This window comes from Columba livia, chromosome 24 (genome assembly GCF_036013475.1).
Source record: "Columba livia isolate bColLiv1 breed racing homer chromosome 24, bColLiv1.pat.W.v2, whole genome shotgun sequence".
NCBI classification, from domain to species: domain Eukaryota; kingdom Metazoa; phylum Chordata; class Aves; order Columbiformes; family Columbidae; genus Columba; species Columba livia.
In genome coordinates, this window is record NC_088625.1 from 4,551,028 (window position 1) to 4,562,955 (window position 11,928).

Here is an 11,928-nt window from a genome sequence, read left to right on the forward strand (position 1 = left end):
ATTGAGGCTGGAGATGAGAAAGCAATTCTTTGCAGAGAGAGTGGTCAGGCATTGGAATGGCTGCCCAGGGAGGTGCTGGACTCACCGGCCCTGGAGGTTTGTAAACTGAGACTGGACATGGCACTTAGTGCCATGATCTAGTGAATGGACTGGAGTTGGACCAAGGGTTGGACTGGATGATCTCTGAGGGCTTTTCCAACCCAGTCCATGCTGTGATTCTGTGAAATGTTTTGTGTTTTATTGAACAACAGTTGCAGCCTTGGATAAGGGAAGTGTTTATTTTTTGTCCAGATGTTTTCAGAACTTTTTATTAAGTTTTGTAAGTGGTTTAAACAGTTCAGGAGAAACAGACTTAGTGACTAAGATAACGATGACTTTTTACAAAGGTGCTTCAACAGGAAGAGAAACATATACCAGACTTGCTTATAGCACAAGCAGATAAATTCTAAAGAATTCCTGGGTTTTTACTTTCTCAGGTGTGGTCAGGTTGTGGTTTCCTGCTGAAAGACAGAAAACCTTATTTACAACAGTTAAATGCAAAGATTCCCAGCGTCAGGAGCTAAGATGTTCAAAAAGCCAAAAATTACATTACAATCTACACCATCTGCAAGACAGTTAAGTGAATTGGGAACGTTACTTTATGCTTATTTGCAGTGATTCATAGACAATTTACTAGTCAAAGACGTTGCTGCTTATCATCTTAAGAGGGCAGCCTAGAGCCTGGGAACAGAGCTGAGTTATATTCACACCGCTGCATTATTAATAAATTCTCCAATTAGAACTTGCCTAAAAAGACAAGACAAACAGCAGTAAAAGGTATTAAAGCATTAAAGTGCTTTCATAACTTAAATCCCGTTCGTCTCACAGGAGTCACATTGGAAAGTTTCGCCTTGTATCTTGATTTTCAGCAGAGTTTGAATACAGTGAGCGCAGATAGTGTGAACAGGGTTGCAAAGAAGTAATCAGGAGACAAGTAGCTTTCATTCTGAGACAACAGTATCAATATTCTGCATTTTACCCAAATGCTTTACAAGATGAAAAGGACAAATACATTAGTTTTGACAGCGTGAATATCAAAAATGAGGTAGAGTCTCTTCTGGCAATGAAAGCCATTAGAATTGCCAAAGCAAAATCTTCCCTGAGTGTAATTTTGGGTAGGGAAAACCAGATCAATGCAAACCAGGGCATCTGGAGAGTAAAACTGGGCTTTGCAGAACCTGGGGCACATCTAAAAAAACCAGAAGATTACAATGAAGGAAACAATCAGAACTGGAATTGATACATTACAAGAAGAACTGCAGCTGTTGTTCTCATTTACCAAGAAGCATCTTACACCGCAAACACTCAGGGCACGGCAATAACTTTCGTCCCCGATTTCCTGCAGTGTTACAGCTGATTATTCCCTTCAGAGATTATTCCCTTCTGCCACGCTTTTTCCCAGATTTGCTAATTGGAGTTAAATACTGAAATTCAAGTAAAACTGAAGTGCGACACCGTGCCACAGTTGTTCGTACAAAGTGATCACTTAGCAGCACGTGATTTTGACTGACGCACTAAGAGCTGTACAGCAGTCGCTCTGAACTGCGTTTGGCTTTAGGGATGATGATTGTGAAACTACAGCCTGCAGTGTTATTCTGCATAATACCATTTGGGGTGAAAACTGATCCCTGTCACCCATTTGTTTGAGTGACAGCAACAGTGTCACATAATTATACATTTTATTGGGACTTTAGACTGATACCTTTTTACCTTAGTCTGGCCCTTTTAACTCCTTCCCTTCTGGCACTTAGCACTTCCCCAGCATAAGCACAGCGTGTGTCCCTTTCTCTCCCCTTTGGCTGTGATTCTCTTCTTGAATATTTCATTCTTTCTGCCACCTCATCAAACCACCATTGGTTTTCCCAGGAACTGCAAAACAGAGAGCAGAGGACAGCACCAACCTTTTGAAAGTACTTGGCAATTAGTTACAGCTGCCGATCTGAATATCTGAGGGAGAATGATGCACAGAAACTTTAGTTGCTCTTTAGCAGTGGTGTTTATTTTCTGCTGTTTCCTCAGGCCTCCTAGCTCTCCTGGCATTGGTAAGGAGGAGACCACCCACCCGCTAATTGGAAAAGGGAAAGTCTGTGTAAGGAGGCCATAGATATTCTGCCAGGCTTTGCTAGAGGCAACCAAGCTCAGGACAGCTTGTCAACATCATCAACTGATGGAGGTGCCTTTTGGATTTGGAGTAAGAGCCAAGGGGAAGGAACATGTTCTCTGAGTGATAGGGGACAAGACATTTCTATGATCAGGGTCTCCATTCAGATTTGGTTGTAAGGGAAAATATATTAAGGAATCCCAGCCTAAGTCAATAGGCTTGCAGCGTGGCAGCCTGGTTCTTTGATTCAAAGGAAATCATTTGGAGGGTACACCATCTTCCTGATGTGATTAAGCACATCAGGACGGTAAAACCAATCATCCTTTAAATAGATACATAACTATCAAAATCCTCATATCCTGACTTGCCTTTAACTATATTTTTGCCTCCTATGAATGCTGTTATTATAGGAAGCATGCAAAAACACAAGAGATGGAAATTGTTTCCTTAGGGAGGATCTTACTCTCCTTTGCATTGTAGTTTTCCAGCTGTCTAGTGCAAGTCATTATTTCACTTCTAAATCCCCATGAGCTATAGCAGAATAATTTGGTGTTAAACCTTTCTTGGGTTGAAACACAGGGAAAAGAATTAGGCTATGTTATTTTCCACGTTCCCTTCAGCATCATGTCATTTAGAAATTCAGTGACAGTTGCTCAACTAGTCAGGTTTGACAGGAACACCCCCACTCTAAGCTGTGTAAGTAGAGACCAGCATTGCACGTGTAGCAGCCTGAAACTTATTTATTACTTGCAGCAAATCAACCACCAGAAGTTTCTCTTGTTGGTTCGAGTCTGGGGACAGCTCTTCCCATAGGTCTCCTGTCTGAGCTGGTTCACCTCTGTTAAAGAAGCACAAACCATAAGGCAGATGGACATTAATAAAACAACGTTTCATAGTAACAAGTGTTAAAATGCACCCATTTATTGATTCCAGTTACAACAGACTCCACTGTGCACCGAGCATTTCAACGTGGTTGGTTTCAAATAGTAGTGACAGTCAGAGTGGGGTGTACAGACAAGTGTAATTAATATATCTGGCTCGTTTGTCAGAGAAAGCTTAACCCTGTGCAGTCACACGTAAGGAGATAATACTGAAGTGCATAGCCCTAGCCAGGGTACATGTGCATGTGGGGGAATAAAGATTAGTCATCCACAAAAATATACTTTTTGTACTGAGATAGACTTAGTTCATGTCCATACCCCCTCCCCCAGGACAGAAGGAAGGAAGTTGGTGTCACTTGCAGAAGACAATATACCAGCTTTATGTTTAGTATCACTTTTTAAAGCAGGCTTTACTGGCACCATGCTTTGTGGTCCTTTAGAGTACAGGCACCATTGGCATCTTAGTCCCTTGCAGGATGAAGGCAGCAGATTCATTTTGATTCTTTTGATGTCTGCCCATCATCACAAACCTCAGCCAGTGCTTCAGCTTGCTCTGGTTCAAAAGCATTTCCTTCCATATCTTCAGTAATAGGAGCCTCTGTATCCGGTTCCAGCTGGAGATCAGGTGGGGCTTTAGCAGCACAGCATACTTGCTCTTCTGCAGATCTCTGCACGCTCGTGGTGTCCTCTCTTGTCTCTGTAGCCCTTAAAGGCACCTCCGAGTCCTCCACGGCACACGAAGCAGCTGGGGAGTCAGCTGCCTTCTGCACAGACACTTCCCGATGAGCATTCCCAACACGAGCTTCCTCTGCAGCAGACACAACTCCAGCCTCTTGCTCTGCACCAGCCGGCAGCTCAGACTCAGCTGTATCACAGTGAACCTTGCCAGGCCCACCTTGGACGTCCGCAGACACGTGCACTTCAGCCTTTACTGTGGTCTGTGTAAGGAGTGTCACCTGATGATTCTCAGAGCCCAGTTGCTCGCTGGGTGCCCAGCTGCCTGGAGGATGCAGGAGAGCTTCACTCTGCCTGCCCTCCTGGCCTTCTGGTGTCCTCCGTTCCGTGAGCTCCTGCTGCTGCTCCATGTCCACAGTAGGTTTGGCTTCAAGCTCCTCCGACACATCAATGTTTTGTGCGTCTCCAGCGGTCACGGCGAGCGGGGCCTTGGTTTGTTGTACATGCAGAGATGCAGCCTGCTTTCCTCTCTCCCTTTCAGCCTGGGCAGCAGATTCACTTTCAGGAGCATCCAACACCAGTTTTACAGCAGAAGGTTCAGGGGCTTTTGGAGTCCTTCCGATACGTGCTGAATGAATATGGTTCTCCCCAGTCCACGTTGAGGCATCGCAGAACATACGCACGGTCCCCGAAGTCTTCTTTCCTTTAGCCTTATAAAGAGCGACTCTCTTTGGAAACACACTGAGCCGCTTGTTCTTGCCAAATATACCTCCCATTGCCAGAGATGAAAGGAGCAAGTCAACCAACTGCCTTCTTCTGGAGAGGCTGCCGCCCTGCTAGGAGCTGCACGCTGCTTGAAGAGGAGTAGGGAGCTCTGTCTCTTAATGAAGAAGCGGCTTCAGGCCTGCAAGACATGGATATTTATTAGCCCATATCTATTTGGGGGAGTTAGGTGTTCAATTTTCACATAGTAGTAGCTGTAGAGCATTGTCGGAGATCACAGAAATGAACTATAATGTAGGTGGAATTGCACATGGGTACAGAGAGACCTTTTAAGAAATAGTAGTCTGAGGCAGAGGGAGAAAAAGAGACTACCTATCACACCAGGCCACTCTGGCAAACAGTTACAGCTTTTAAGAGCCAAACCGCCACTGCCATTCACTGTCTTCCAGCAGGATGGCTGCAGTGCCAATGAGATTTTATTACACTACAGACTTGGGTAGCAAAGCTGCCAAGTTTGTTCAACTCTAGCCATTCCAGTTAGTGTTTAGACTACTGCTAACAGCTAAATGCAGGAGGGAAGAGAAGCAAGGCAGGCTGGAAAAAGTTACACATGAGTTCAAAATTCATAAGACGCAGAATGGTTTATTCCTTGATAAGACCATTAAGAAAAGCCTGAAAGCAAACCAAAAAGAACATCTCCCAGCACACAATGACTCTTCAAAACCAAGTAGCAAGGTCTGCCTTAAACACACAAGTTAACAAGAAAAATCACTTGTACTCCGAGACAGCCAGGGTCTAAAACCCCACACCATAAACATCAAACAGTGATACAGCTGATAGACCCACAGACCACACAAAACCACACCATTATCACCCAGAGACCCATAGCCCACTCTTACCAGCACAGCTCCACAATCCCCAGTGAACACCAGACACCTGTGGGACAAAGCCCCTGGTCTGGGGTTAAATAGCAGGAGGGCGTCACACGCAATCTCTTCCCCCTTTGACTCCCAACCTTAGTTCCAGCAGGTTGTGAAGTTCCCTCACACTCTATTTCCTATTTTTCCCAGCCATTTCATAGCCATTGGAAACAGCGCATGGCTATACTTCCTAAATGCAGTTGATACATGATTAGCTCCATTGTGGTCGTTTGATAGTTGGCAGTGACTACGTAAAATAAAGGTAAAGACTAATGTGGTGCAGTCATGGACAAAGAAAACTGACCACTATTTGTAACTCACAATGGCAAGCAGCAGAATAACAGCCGTGCTGCAGGTGATGTATGAGCAGTCCTTTAATTTACAAATGACATGACCAAAGTGATAGTCTATTGTATTATTTTCTGTTGAGCAGTTAGGGGTGAAAAATTATATCCCCCTTTTCCACTCGTGTGCTGTCTGCAACTGGTTGAGTCGTGCAGTTTGCTGTTGTACAGTGCTGGCAGATTATTTTAAGGTTCCCAGCCACAGCTGATCACCCTCTGTAGGCATTAACATTCCCTGGTTATGGTTACTGGCTGGAAGCGAGCTGTGATGTTAAATAGGTCATATGGGCAAAACACAAAAGCAAATATCCATTAAAAACACACTAATCCCAGAGTCATCAGCGTAAAGGCATATCTGAAATATCCACTGCCAAGAGCAATGGATCTGAATAAGACTAAAAGGATCAAAATAGCTGGATTCCAGCCTTCTCTTTTTTCTTGCATAAAACTCCCTCAAACCTACATTTTTTGATGCCAATTGTGGTTCTGAATCCTATACTTTGCCTAGCTGCTATGATTCCCTAATGCAGGCAACGCAGGAGTGTTTGGCGACCAGAACACGACAGCATCCGCATCTTGCCTTTTATGATGTGGTCCAACATCTGTTCTGGGTGATAATAAACGGGTCTGTGCATCTCGGTGCCTGCGCCCATCGCGTATTTACAGTGGCTGGAAGGGTTTCCCTTCACGTCTGGGGTTTTTTTACAAGAGCTTTTCAAAACCTCTTTTGTGTACCTCTTATTGGGCTTCATTGGAACTGAAATGCAGAGGCAGTTCATGATTTCTCTGACTGTTGGGAACTTGTTTGAAGTTCATCCATGATCTTGGTGACAATATGTAGAGACTATCAGAGCAGCTGAAAAACTCTGGTGGCTTTAGGGACGTGAGTGCTTTGCAAAACAATATAACTGGAAGGAAATGGTGCATCCATAGCTCGCCACTCACTTGTGCGAGATTTTTGAGACCCGACCTATGTTAAAAGCGCACACCTTAGTTTTGAAAATGCTACAAGAACTTCTAAGTTAATCTGTTGATAAGTGGGGACAGAAATCACTATTGCAAATCTGGTAGATATTTATTTCAGTGGTGAGTACAATGGGAAGATGTGTAGTCATCATCAGCTCATCACTGGGTGCTTGGAATATTTCTGGGCTTCAGAGTGTAAAATTTCTTACCCTCATTTAATTGTGAATAATTGAGACATTCTAATAATGAAGTCCAACTTAAACCCATTTTAAACAATCTGGAAAACCTCTTGCACATGAGACACTACAAAAGATGAGAATGTGACGCAGAGAAGTGAAGGAAGGAAAATCTTACTGCCAGAGCAATCACATCTTCTCTCTTGACTGGGTTTAGTATTTGTTACAGAAGCATTTTCTGGTCTCTGCTGCTTTGATGTATTTAAAAGCACCATTCTAAAAAACCCATACACTTTATTTTTTCACAAAAGTAAGAAAACCCCATAGACCTTACAAAGGGCTTGGCCGAGCTGTCAGCTCAGAACTGTGTTGCGTGATTGAATGCTGTACAACAGGACCATTACGAAGCCATTTAGATGGCACCATTGCTTGTAAGGAGCACGTTGCAGTCACTTCAGAACATCAGTCTTTGTATTTTTCTTTTATCGCCCAGAGTTCGAGCTGCTCCCTCTTACCAGAGCTGTCGCTTCCTGTTCACAGGGCAGGGCCTCTCGGAACATGGAATGTGGCACCTGGATACACGGGATGAGCTGCCCAGGGGCTGCTCTGGTTCGTCACCCAGCAGACCCTGCAAGAGAACGACAGGCTGCGCTCGAAACCTCTCCTCTTCAGAGAACCAGAAGGGCTTTCTGACACCGAGCTCTGCAGCACAGCTTGGATGCCAACACTTAGCTTTTCCAGATGGTACACAACATGAACTTTAAAGTTTTTACCTTCTTCCCCTTGTTTCCAGGCTAAGGAACCACCCGCCAACAACTTCAAATGGTTAAGAAAAATCTTCTGTAGCGCTCTTCCTTCTTTTAAGTTTGTTTAATAGAATTACCTTATCAGCACATAGGCAGGCAACGTGATCGAGTCTGATTTCTCTTAGGGCTGCCTACTGAAGCCTCTCGCCTGCCTGCAGTGACGTTTTGTTACTGGGGAGACTGGGAGAAAGAAAAGCAGTTAGCTCGCCCAGTTCCCTGCAAGGCAGCCTTGCACACAGCATTAACAGAGAGGGCTGTGTGACTTTTGGCAGAACAAATCAAGCCAGCCGAGCAAGTTTAATAAGATGAGTCCTCAGTAAGCTTTGCAGAAATGTTTTTATTTAACAGCTTCCCCTCTTCTTTCAGGCCCAAGAAACCCATTGTTTAATATCAGCATTTCTCCTTCGACATGAATAGGCACAGCATAGTTTCAGTCATGTTCTATGCTCTCGTTAACACTCCACAATTAAAACATCTTCAGAACATGGGGTTTGCCATGATCTTAAAATATTTTATTGGTAGTACAAAGTTAGGAACATTAAAAGTCAGTAGATTTAAGCTACAATACACTGACTTATGCATTCTGATCAAGATTACATTTCTTTAACTTCTGCATAAGCAGTACAGATTACATGAATGCTTCCACCGTTACAAGAGATACAAAGAACAGACCACAATTAGTATTTCATCACCTTCCTGTGAAAATATTTGTTCAATAGTAATAATAAACCAGGGACTACCACATGTACAGGAGAAGTATGCAGGGAGGTAGTTCAAACACTTGATTGTTTTGAGGTAGCAAGAGAAGTGGCTGTAACCTCACAGAAAACACCTGGCTGTGGTAGCTTAGAGGAGCATTTGTCTGCTCCATTCCCATACTCTTAGGACTAAGAGATGAAACCTCACATCACCGTACCACACCAGGGAAGACAGAGCCCAACCTTAGTTCAGTGAAATCACTGTTAAAGTCAATCAAAAAAACAGGTACTGAAAATAAGAAACAGAACTATGACTGAAGTATAAGTCAGGAGAATATCTGGAAAGGTCTACTGCATACGTCACATCTCTGTTTAGCAAGACTGCTCGCTGAAGTCCAGGACACGCTTTGAAAAATCCCAAGTTAAACAGCTTGAGTTCATAGCTTCCTGTAGCTGAAATTCCTAAAAGCAGGTACATTGACCTCGCCACTGAAACCAGCATTAGACACCAAGCCATTTGATCCTCAGGTCTCTCGAGCTTCAGCATCTTCAGCCTCTATTTCTCCGCTACTCCAAAGCACTTCAGCTAGCAAGGGTGCCAGATCTAGGAACTCGGCTTCTTGCTTCACAGCTACGCCAACACAAGCTGGTGGTTCCTCTGGAGGCTTTGCTGTTTGTTCCATGATCCCGGGCTGCAGCTTTGACTCACTTGCTGCAGTTTCTGCCTCACTTGCTGCAGTTTCTGCCTCACTTTCCCTGCTCTCCTCCTGCTCCAGTTCACGGGGGCCTCCATCGCTTGGCTGGTATAGAACCGCACTGGGTTCCGCAGGCTCTGCACAGCGCCCGCTCTCCATCTCCTGCGCAGCTGGCACACCAGACTGGGTCTCTTGCTCTAAGAAGTCAAGCAGCAGGTTTGCTGGCTCTAGAGATTCCCCTTCTGGATAGAAGGAATCCCAGGGCATTGCACCAGTAGAGTACGCCTCAGCCATACCATTTGCTGTGCCTTCCGAAGGATCCGCTGTCTTGCTGGCCTTCTGTGCGGCCTGCACACCCAGTAGGAATGCTGTCTCAGCCAGAGATGTAAGCTCAGCACTCTTAGCAAGTTGAGGGCTTATTTCAGCAAGATCAGCCCTGCCCATCTCCACATGCTCAGCAGAAAGGGAGGTCTCGGTCTCCTCTGGCATCTGCAGAGAACATAGTGGCAAGTTCCTTCCTGCAAGACTCTCTCGGGTCTCTGCAGGAGGCTCGATCTCACAGTCTTGGCCAGCTGCAGTTTCACTCACGATTTCTATGAAGCTGAGAATATGTCTTTCTTGGAGAGTAATTCCAGCACAGGCGCTGCCCTCACTGCCAGCCGCTGCCTGGTCATCACGCTGCCCTTTGTCTGCACAAAGCGTAGCACCCCGAGCTGCGTGTGCAGCAGGCTGGGCCTCAGACACAGCCGTTGTTTTCTCTTCCGCGTTACCCATGTTCTCTTTCTCTTGCTGGTTGTCTACTTGAGTTAAAGCCTTAACTTCTCCTTTGTTCTCACCATCTGCAGGGGTCACCAACGAGTCTGTGCAGTCCCAGGCTGCCGCCCATCCCTCAGTCGTTCCCATGGGACCTGCAGCAGAGCAAGTCTCCATGTTCACCTCCTCAGCGTCAGCCAATGGCCATCGGTCCTGGCTCAGCGACTGCACCTCTTCAAAGCCTTGTTTAGAGGCTTCCAGGGCTGGTTTGGAAGGCTGCTTATCGATGCACATCGGCATTTCCCCCAAGGTCTGCAAAATTGGCTTGGTCTCACTGATCTCTTCATTTGCTTCCTCCGCCGCCTCTTTATTACATGTCCCACAAGTCACGCAGCAGATGCCCTTGCTGAAATCGCTCCCCATGTTGCCACTCAACCTGCAAGAAAGAACCATTTATTATAACTTGCACGGTAATGTTTCTTTGTACACCAGAGGTTGGTTGGCTTTGCTCCTACAGAGCAACGTGCGCCTGCAGACACACCGCAGGGTCCTGCACAAGAGAACAAGCCACCCCTTAAATCAGAAGCTGCGCTGAGTTTCATCCACCAGAGAATACGTTCCTACCACATCTCGGGTGACTGTTGTTAAGGTAGAAGTGACAAAAGAAACTCTATACAATCAAGCAGATTAACAGTAGATTTGCAGCACTAAAGCAGTTCAGTGTTCTGAACTCCACACTTAATCACAGATTCACGTGTCACCCAGGTATGTTTATTAATTAGCAAGGTGGCTATTAACACCAAGGAGTAGCTGGTGTTAATTGTATCGTGTAACACAGTTGAGGTGCAGCATGTTTACAAGGGCAGCTCCTTCAACTTGAAGAGGAAATCAAATTTTCACTTTTAGCTAGAGTCCCTAGAAAATAATGACAAAACCAACCAAGCAAAGAGTCTTTGTTAATTAGGATGAAAGACTTCAACTGCCCACAGTTGTTCTCTACAGAGGAAAAATATTCCCTTTGAGTTGAAGCCACATGGGCTTGTTTCCTTTCCACAAGAAGTTTGTTTCAGACTATGGGCTAATCAAGACAAACCCAGCCACGCTATAATCCATTAATTATACCATGCACCCAGGGCCAAGTATTTTGGAGCACTGTGTTTTCTAGCTTAAAAACAAGCACTCAGCCTGTCCACCAGGAGCATTATATTTATGAAAGCTGTTAGAAACACAGAAAGCTTGAGACATTAAGTTAAGCGAAGTGCCCCTAAGTACTAAAATATTTCAGAAGTTTAAGCTTGTTTTCTGCCTTGCTATTGAACCACAACAGACCACTTTGTAGAAGAACCAGCATTCCCACTACTTAGTTTCCTCCAAGTTTCCATGTTTGCACTTTAAAAGAGACAAGAGAAAGCAGACCATATAGCTCTCTTAACATACAATACTTAACAGAAATTCAAACCCATAGGCATACTTTTATTAGAAGAAACATCATGTTTGAATGACACTACTGGCATTTGGAAAGAAAGCCCCACATGCTACAATTTTAGGACCAAAAGAGAGCTAAAAACCACACAAAATGATCCCAACCTCTTCAAATTTATACATGCTCCCAATACACTTATTTTAACAAGAAAAACCATAATTAACTTACTGAAAACTAGAGCGCTGGATTGAAGATCTTAAATTGGAATAGCTACTTACCAGCCTATGGCAAATAAAAACACCAGAACACAACAAAAACCTCCCAGATACTTCTTGGACCTCAAGCTCAACTTAAATAGTACTGGGGGCAACAGGAAAACACATCCCCCAGCTCCTTGAACATCAGTTCCCTGAATCTTTAGTTCCTCCCATTCCCTTCTGGGAACAGCTGTTACGGGTTACATCCTTTGTTTTACAGGCTTAGGTGCTTTTATTGGCCATTTCATGTTGCTTTTTATCAGAGAGCAAAGTAAAAATAAAATGCAGCTTCTGTTTATTGCAAATGAGTGATCACTAGCAATATAAACACGCTGTTGTAAAGCAAGACAGGCAGAGGCACATGCCAGAGAGCGTTTTTTTGAGGCTGTGTTGGGCACTTTGGAATTTTCTTCCGTTCCATCTGCAGAGGGAGCGAATTCTGAGGTGTTGGTGGCTTTGTGACAGTGGAAA

At 44.6% G+C, this 11,928-nt stretch overlaps 2 protein-coding genes across 2 annotated transcripts; both read right to left on the reverse strand.

Moving 5' to 3' along the window:
* Positions 1 to 3,045: 3,045 nt before the first annotated feature.
* LOC106145860 (uncharacterized) lies at positions 3,046 to 5,351 on the reverse strand. The gene is made up of 2 exons (XM_021296877.2): positions 5,319 to 5,351; positions 3,046 to 4,600 (listed from the first exon to the last, which is right to left on the reverse strand). The coding sequence occupies exon 2, from the start codon at positions 4,470 to 4,472 to the stop codon at positions 3,513 to 3,515; it is 960 nt and encodes a 319-aa protein (XP_021152552.2). The 5' UTR covers positions 4,473 to 4,600; positions 5,319 to 5,351; the 3' UTR covers positions 3,046 to 3,512.
* Positions 5,352 to 7,741: 2,390 nt separating this feature from the next.
* LOC110363766 (uncharacterized) lies at positions 7,742 to 11,644 on the reverse strand. The gene is made up of 2 exons (XM_021296879.2): positions 11,479 to 11,644; positions 7,742 to 10,213 (listed from the first exon to the last, which is right to left on the reverse strand). Exon 2 carries the CDS (start codon positions 10,198 to 10,200, stop codon positions 8,854 to 8,856), a length of 1,347 nt encoding a protein of 448 aa, XP_021152554.2. The 5' UTR covers positions 10,201 to 10,213; positions 11,479 to 11,644; the 3' UTR covers positions 7,742 to 8,853.
* Between the last annotated feature and the right edge of the window lie 284 nt (positions 11,645 to 11,928).